The 9,186-nt window shown below is 38.5% G+C and overlaps 1 protein-coding gene and 1 pseudogene across 2 annotated transcripts in view; one reads left to right on the top strand and one right to left on the bottom strand.

Annotated features, from left to right (window-relative positions):
- The window catches only part of LOC105003374, a 51,529-nt gene extending 49,528 nt beyond the window's left edge, over nt 1-2,001 (top strand). The window contains exon 4 of the mRNA XM_010860509.1: nt 1,862-2,001. Within this exon, the coding sequence (XP_010858811.1) occupies nt 1,862-2,001 (140 nt within the window). The remainder of the gene's footprint in view (nt 1-1,861) is intronic.
- Nucleotides 2,002-2,009: 8 nt separating this feature from the next.
- LOC105003373 lies at nt 2,010-2,644 on the bottom strand (annotated as a pseudogene). The gene has a single exon (XR_827102.1). The product of XR_827102.1 is annotated as a myosin regulatory light polypeptide 9 pseudogene (transcript).
- Between the last annotated feature and the right edge of the window lie 6,542 nt (nt 2,645-9,186).

Genomic DNA, 9,186 nt, shown 5'->3' with positions numbered 1-9,186 from the left:
AAAAAAAAAAAAAAAAACTCCTGCTGTGATTTTGATTGGGATTGTCATCCCTTCAACTCTGGAAGCCTTTATTTCTGCTCCATATTGCACCAACTGAAACCCCCGTTAAAAGTTGAAAAGAGGGACTTCCTTGGTGGTCTGGTGGATTAGATCCCCGACTGGGGAACTAGGATCCCACATGCTGTGACGAGGCCTGCATGTTGCAAGTACTTTACCCCATGCACTCTGAAGTCCATGCACTGCAACCATGAAGCATGAGCGCCACAACAAAACACGATGCAACAAAGATCCCATGTGCTGCAACTAAGACCCGATGCAGCCAAGTAAATAAATAAATACAAAAACAAACAAAGACAGTGGAAAAGAAATGGTGAGAGTGGAGATCTTTACCTTATTTATAATCTTAGGAGGATATCATTCAGTCTTCTGCCATTAAGTTTGGTTTCAGTTATAGGTTTCTCATAGATGTGCTTTGTCAGATTAAGTTAATCTTCTATTCTTAGACTGCTGAAAGTTTCTTTTTTATTGTAGTAAGATATACATAACAAAAAATTTTCCCCATTTTAGCCATTTTGAAGTATACAGTTCACCATTTGAAGTATATAGTTTAGTGGCATTAGGTATATTCACACTGTTGTGCAACCACGGCCACTATCCATCTCCAGAATTTTTCATCATCCTAAACTAAAACCCTGTGGCTATTAAACAATAAATCTCCATTCCCTTCTTCCAGGTCACAAGAATCATCATTTCCATGAATTTGCCTATTCTAAGTAACACATATAAATGAAACCATACAATATTTTCCTTTTGTATCTGGCTTATTTCACTTAGCATAAAGATTTCTAGGTTCATTCAACTGTAGCATAAATCAGAATTTCCTCCCTTATTAAGACTCAATATTATTCCATTTTTGTATGCATATATTACATTTTCTTTATCCATTTATCCATCAATGGACACTTGGGCTGTTTCCATCTTTTGGCTATTATGAATAATGCTGTTAGGAACACTGGTGTACAAATAACTCTTCAAATCTCTACTTTCAATTCTTTTTGATATATACTCAGAAGTGGAATTGCTGGATAAGAGAGTGCTGCTGCTGCTAAGTCGCTTCAGTCGTGTCCCACTCTGTGTGACCCCATAGATGGCAGCCCACCAGGCTCTCCCATCCCTGGGATTCTCCAGGCAAGAACACTGGAGTGGGTTGCCATATCCTTCTCCAATGCATGAAAGTGAAAAATGAAAGTGAAGTTTCTCAGTCGTGTCTGACTCATAGCGACCCCATGGACTGCAGCCCACCAGGCTCCTCCATCCATGGGATATTCCAGGCAAGAGTACTGGAGTGGGGTGCCATTGCCTTCTCCAGGATAACAGAGTAACTCTAGCTTTAATTTTCTGAGGAACTGCCATACTATTTTCCATTCCATTTTACATTCACTTCATTCACACACAAGGTTTCTAACTTCTTTACATCTTCACTAACACTTGTTATTTTCTATTGTTTAAATAATAGCCATCCTAATGGATGTGAATCGGTATCTCTGGGGTTTTGATCTGCATTATTCTAATGATTAGTTAGCATCTTTTCATGTGCTTGTTCACCATTTTTATATCTTTTCTGGAGAAATATCTACTCACAAGTCCTTTGCTCATTTTTATTTATTTTTATTTTATTTTTATCATAAAGTTTAATTATGGTTCAGAAAAAATTGAGTGAATAACCTTCTCTGAAAAAATATATTGACTCTGTAGACTGCAGTTACTAGGGGCGGGGAGGGTAGATGGCAGCTGGTAAGTTAAATTACCCTATTTTCTATTCTTAAAATGACAAAAAGTCCCACATCCAGTCTGATTATAGAGATGCATGTGCCCCAAGTGGCTGAGAATAAATACAACAAGAAAGGCAGAAGCTGTAAAGCTAAGGACATGCAACAGGCTCTAAGAGAAAGTCTCAGAAATACCCAGAGTGGCAACAAGGAACGTTTGGCTGGAGTTTGAAGTTCTTTTTAGTTGTCTTTGTCTTTTGCTCTATGCTTAAGGATGCGTATGTAATTGTAAAAATAAAATAAAAAATAAAAATACATGAACTTGATGTAATTGAAATTCCCCTTTTTGTCAATAGGTGCTTCTCTTTACAGCTCGTCCACTTTCTCATCTGTAAACTGGTCTCCCATTGTGGTCAGCAGTTCTCTCAGGTAATCCTCCTGAATGGTGCCAGTTGCTTCTTCATCAAAGCAAGCAAAAGCATTTCTGATGACATCTTCTGGATCTGTGCCATTTAACTTTTCACCAAACATTGTGAGAAACATGGTAAAATTTATGGGACCTGGAGCCTCATTCATCATGGCAACCAGATATTCTTCAGTCGGATTTTTTCCCAGGGAAGCAAGCATGTCATGTAAGTCTTCCTTGTCGATGAACCCATCCTATTCTGGTCAATCATGTTGAATGCCTCCTTGAACTCCTGAATCTGGGACTGGTCAAACACAGCAAACACGTTGGAGGTCGAGCACTGGGGGAGCTTCTTGGTGGTCTTAGTCTTTGCTCTTTTGCTTAACATGGTGGCAGTTAAATCCCTAACTCAGCCACGAGAATCCTAGAGCTTCAGGAACCTCCTCACTGCCCCGGCTGCTGCTACCAACTCCCCTTTGCCCATTTTTAAATTTCATGATTATCATAGTTGTTGTTGCTGTGAATTTTTAAAGTTCTTCCTATATGCTGCACATTAATCTCTTGTTAAATATATGATTTGAAAATACTTTCTCCTAGACTTTTTCCTAACTTTTTTCTAGTTAGAAATGGAGGTTAGATTTTGTCAAAAGCTTTTTGTGTCTGTTGATGATATTTTTAAATTTTTTACTTTGTTAATATGATGAATTTTACTTTTAAAAATGCTTTGTTGAGACATAATTCATATCACCTGTTTTTAAGAGTGTATATAATAGAACCATTATCACAATCACTTTTAGAACATTTCATTTTTCCAAAAAGAAACCCTGTATCTAATAGTAGTCACTCCCATTTCCATCTGTATTAATCAGCTACCATATTAATTAACTGTCATAACAAAAAACCACAGAGTTGGTGGCTTAAACAACAGAAATTTATTTTCTCACAATTCTGGAGGCTGGAAATCCAGATGGCCATCATTGTGTGGTATCCTCAGATGGCCTTTTTTCTATCTGTGTGCACTCCTGGTATCTCTTCATCTTCTTGCAAGGACACACTAGTCCTACTGGATGAGCGTCTTAGGCTCCTTAAAGGCCCTATCTCCAAATACAGTTATACTGGAGTTAGAGCATTAACCTATGAATTTTGGGAGAATACAATTCAGTGCATAATATTCTGCTCTCTGCCATTGCCCCCCAAAATCAATTTCCTTCTTGAAATCAAAATACATTCACCCCATATCAACAGCCTCAAAAGCCTCAACCCATTCCATTACCAACTCCATCATCAAAGTCTCATGTAACTAACATCTAAATCAGATAAATAGGAATCTTAAGCTATGATACATCCTAAAGCATAATTCCCATCTAGCAGCACTTATGACACCAGACAAGTTAGGTGGTTCTAAAATACAATAGTGGGACAGGCATAGGATAAACGTTCCCATTCCAAAAAGGAGAAACTGGAAAAAAGAAAAATGTCACAGGTCCCAAGAAAGTCTTAAATCTATGAAGACAAATTCATTTAGACCTTAGGACTCAAGAATAATCCTCATTGCCACAACTGTCCCCCTGGGCTCAGTTCAGAGGGAGCAGGCAAAACACCCAGCACCTAGTCTTTCTCTAGAAGGGTTAAATTTCATCTTTCCCAGCTGCTGTCCAATGGTCTCACTTTTAATCAGACTGCATCTGGGTGGGAAATTCTCAGGAGCCTGAAAGACCTTTAGGGAACATCTCCTTCCTTCTGCCCCTAGCTTACTCCAAGAGCAAAACCAAGTCCCCAGCTATTCCCTGGAAGGAGCTTGTCCACATATCTAACATCCCAACATTTATAGTTGCCACCTGAAGAACTGGCTCCCAAATCAGTTAGCTCTGAGAGCCAAAAGGGCTCAGCATTCACAAGTATCATGGGACTACATTAAACTAATAGGCAGTTTTATACAGAAATGCAAGCATTTCTCATAGTTATTACCCCTAGGCTCAGCACAGAGGAAACAGGCAAAAATAATTTCTCCCTGGAAGAGCTTTGACTGCATACTTTCCCAATTGCTTTCCAAGGGTTGAGGGTTAGGCTTCGGATAAGCTTGCACCTGGGAGCTAATGGGGCTTGCACTTAGAAGTCATCTGCGAGACTGAAAGGGTGTGTGGGAACTTCAGGCACCTCCCCACCCCAAATCCATTAAGCCCAGCAATGAAACCAAGTCTGTAGCTTCTCCTTAACAGAATCTGGAAAAATACCTAGCAGTCTACCTTCCATGTCTGCCAGCTGAGGAAATGGCTCCTAAATCACCTGCCTGTGGAACATGATGGTGTTTAGCATTCACAAGTTCTCTAGGATCACAGAGAACAAAGAGGTAGTTCTATATGGGTTCACAAGAACTTCTAGGGGATATTCCCTCTGGCTCATCACAGATTGGTTAGGCAAAAACAACCAGCTCCTGATTTTGCCCTGAAAGAACCTAAACTGCATATCTAAAATCCTGACTTTCCCAGCTGCAGCCTGAAGATCAGGCTTCTAATTAGCCTAACCTGAGAAGCTGAAGAGGCAGGTAATACGAGAAACTCTCTGAAAAAGAAATTAAGGGAACTTATTTATAATAGCATCAAAAAGAATAAAATGCTTAAGGATAAATTTAACCAGGAAAGTGAAAGATCTATACACTGAAAACTGCAAAACACTGATGAAAGCAATTGAAAAAGGCACAAATAAAAGGAAAGATATTCTAGCTTGTGATTGGAAAAATTAGTACTGTGAAAATGTCCTTACTGACCAAAGTGATCTACAGATTCAATGCAATCCCTATTAAAATTCCAATTGCACCTTTGCAGAAATATAAAAAACAACCCCCAAATTTAAATGGACCCACAAAAGATTCCAAAGAGCCAAAGTAATCTTAAGCAGGGAGAACAAAGCTGAAAGCATCTAGCCTGATTTCAAACTACATTATAAGGCTATAGAAATCAAAACAGTACAGGACTGGCCTAAAAATAGACACATAATTCTGGAACAGAATAATGAGCCCAGATAGAAACTCATTCATATATGGTCAATTAGTTTTCAACAAAGGCACTAAGAATACACAATGAGGAAAAGATAGTTATCCTCAAAAAATAGTTTTGGGAAATCCAGATATTCACATGAAAAAGAATTAAACTGGACCCCCATCTTACACCATACACAAATATTAACTCATAATGGATAAAAGATTTAAAAGTCTTGAAATCATAAAATTCCTGGAAGACAACATAGAGAAATGCTTCTTGATACTGGTCTTGGCAATGATTATTTGGATTTGACAACAAAAGCAAAGGCAAGAAATATTACCCTTTTGTTAATTGCTTCCTTTGTTGCCCTCTGGTCTTCCTTTGCTATTTTTTTTTAAATAGCAAAAAAATAGTGGTATACTTTAAGTTTTTTCTCTTTATCTTTTGTGAGCCTACTAGAGATTTTTCTTTGTGGTTACCACAAGGGTTACATAAAACATCTTATAGTTAGAACAGTCTATTGTGAGGCAATAACAACTTAGTCATATACAAAAACTCTACACTTTTACTTCTCCTCTCATATTTTATGCCATTGATGCCACACTTTAGTTTATATAGTAATCCATTAACAAGTTATTGCAGCTATAGTTCTTTTTAATACTATTGTCTTTTAACTTTTATACCTAAAGTTAAAAGCACCATCACTACAGTATTATTCTGAATTTGACTATTTACTTTTCCTTTTAGTAAGTTTTCACGTTACTAATTAGTAGTCTTTTGTTTCAACTTGAAGAACTTCCTTCAACATTTCTTATAAGGCAGTGGTGAAGAACTCAGATTTTGTCTGGGAAAATCTTTGTCTCCTTTTCTGAAGAACAGTTTTTTGTTTTTGTTTTTTAATTGGAGGATAATTGCTTTACAATGTTGTGTTGGTTTCTGCCATAAAGCAAGGTGAATCAGTCATAGTCATACATATATTGCCTCCCTGGGGAGCCTCCCTCCCAGCCCCATTCCCATCCCTCTAGGTTGACACAGAGCACTAGGTTGAGCTCCTTGTGTTATACAACAACTTCCCACTATCTATTTTACATATGGTAATGTATATATTTCAATGCTACTGTCAATTCGTCCCACCTTCTCCTTTCCCACTGTGTTCACAATTCTGTTCTCAATGTCTGTGTCTCTATTGCTACCCTGCAAACAGGTTCATTAGTACCATTTTTCTAGATTCTATATATCTGCATTAATATATGACATTTGTTTTTCTCTTTCTGACTTACTTCACTCCCTGTAACAGGCTCTAGGTTCATCCATCTCACTAGAACTGACTCAAATCTGTTCCTTTTATGGCTGAGTAATATTCCATTGTACATCTATACCACAACTTCTTTATCCATTCATCTGTTGATGGACATCTACATTGCTTCCATGTCCTAATTATTGTAAATAGTGCTGCCATGAATATTTGGGTGCATGTGTCACTTTGAATTAGGGCTTTCTCAGGGTAGATGCCCAGTAGTGAAATAGCTGGGTCACATGGTGGTTTTTTTTTTTTTTGAATTTTTAATCTTTCTCATGTGTTCCCCATCCTGAACCCTCCTCCCTCCTCCCTCCCCATACCATCCCTCTGGGTCGTCCCAGTGCAATTTGGGAGAATGGCATTGAAACATGTGAAATGTCATGTATGAAACGAGATGCCAGTCCAGGTTCAATGCACGATGCTGGATGCTTGGGGCTGGTGCACATGGTGGTTTTATTCCCAGTTTTTAAAGAAGTCTCCATACTGTTCTCCAAAGTAGATGTATCAATTTACATTCCTACCAACTTTGAAGTTGTATTGTTGTGCAAGAGTGTTCCCTTTTCTCCACATCCTCTCCAGCATTTATTGTTTGTAAATTTTATTATGATGGCTATTCTGACTGGTGTGAGGTAATACCTCATTGTAGTTTTGATTTCCATTTTTCCAATAATAAGCAATGCTGAACATTTTTTTTTCATGTGTCTATTGGCCATCTATATGTCTTCTGAAGGACAGTTTTGCCGAGTATAGTGTTAGTTGGCTTTTTTTTTTTTCTTTCAGTACTCTGAATATATCATCCTTTTCCCTTCTGGTCTGCTAGGTTTCTGTGGAGACATCTGCTGATATCCTTATGGAAGTTCCCTAGAATATAAGGAGTTGGTTTTCTCATACTGCTTTCAAAATTCTCTTGTCTTTGAATTTTAACAACTTTATTATAATGTGTTTCAGGGTAATCTTCTTTGAGTTGATCTTGCTTTTGGTCCTTCAAGCTTCATGTACCTGGCTGTCTAGATCTTTCTCAAAATTCGGGAAGTTTTCAGCCACTAGATTTTGAATAAACTTTATGCCTCTTTCTGGCTCTCTTCTCCTTCTGAAATTCAATGATGTTTATTTTCATTTGCTTGAGATTATCACATAATTCACGCAGGCTTTCTTCACTCTTTTTTACCTCACTCTTTCTTCTTGTTCCCTGGGTTGGGAAGACCCCTGGGAGAAGGGAAAGGCTACTCCAGTATTCCAGCCTAGAGAATTCCATGAACTGTACAGTCCATGCGGTTGCAAAGAATCAGACATGACTGAGCAACCTTTACTTTCTTCTTGTAACTAGCTAATTTCAAAGGAGTTTGCTGATCTGTTTTTGAAGCTATTAAAATTTTCAGTTCTAACATTGTATTTTTCAGGTCCAGTTCTGTTTACTTCTTTTTTACTTTATTGAATGATGAAATGAAGTGAAGTCGTCCAGTCGTGTCCGACTCTTTGCGACCCCATGGACAGTAGCCCACCAGGCTCCGCCGTCCATGGGATTTTTCAGGCAAGAATACTGGAGTGGGCTGCCATTTCCTTCTCCAGGTGATCTTCCCAACCCAGGGATCGAACCCAGGTCTCCTGCATTGCAGACAGACACTTTTATCATCTGAGCCACCAGGGTATAAAGTAAACCAATTAAAATCAATTGGGTCCAAGATGACAAGTCAAATTCAAGTAAACCTTATTGAATGATGATTATTGTTTATTCCTATAAATACTCTTTATTCTTGATATTTGTTTTTTAACATGATTAAGCTATTCAGAAACAATTTTTATTCTTTCAGGTCTCAATTTTAGTATCTGTGTGGTACCAGGGTAGCATTTAGTTTAGGATTTACTTCTCCACTACTGAGGCAAAACTTTTGACAATTCCACCTGATGCCCTGAAAATGATGAGATTTTTCCACCCTCACTGGTGGGAAGAGAAATTATTCTTAGATTTGTCTGCTGCTACTGCAGCTGCTAAGTCGCTTCAGTCGTGTCCGACTCTGTGCAACCCCATACACGGCAGCCGACCAGGATCCCCCGTCCCTGGGATTCTCCAGGAAAGAACACTGGAGTGGATTGCCATTTCCTTCTCCAATTCATAAAAGTGAAAAGTGAAAGTGAAGTCACTCAGTCGTGTTCAACTCTAAGTGACCCCATGGACTGCAGCCTACCAGGCTCCTCCATCCATGGGATTTTCCAGGCAATTGTCTGATCTCTCTCCAATTAGTTCAGGTGGTTCTTTCCTTGGATTTGTGTAGTTTTCTCATATATATTCACTGATCATTACTTACTAGTAAACTTGATGGGAATTGTTTGTAGATTTCAAGAGTTGTCTCTGTGCAGCTCCCTCCTCTCTAGTACTCTGCCCTATTAACTCTAGCTTCGAAGACTCTCCTGATTCCTATCCTGTCCCTTCAGTTCAGGATAACCGATAACTTCTGCTTTGTTTTCCCCAGGGCTTCTTGTGCACTGCCTAGAAACTCTCTCCAGGTAATAAGCTGGTGGAAATGGAGGGTTTGCTGGGTCCTTTTCCCCTATAAGGAATCATTGTTCATTGTTGCCTGAAATCCAGTGTCTTGAAAAGTGTCATTTCATGTTCTTCCTTTAATCAGTTGAAGGTGATTTCTGAAAATGGTTCACTATTTACTGGAGCCAAAAAACTCCACAAAATCATGCAAATAAAGAGGCTTGAGTCTTTGTGTCCAAACTTTAAGA

This window comes from Bison bison, unplaced genomic scaffold, assembly GCF_000754665.1.
Source record: "Bison bison bison isolate TAMUID 2011002044 unplaced genomic scaffold, Bison_UMD1.0 scf7180017864466, whole genome shotgun sequence".
NCBI classification, from domain to species: Eukaryota; Metazoa; Chordata; class Mammalia; order Artiodactyla; family Bovidae; genus Bison; species Bison bison.
This window is presented reverse-complemented; position numbering and strand designations above follow the sequence as displayed.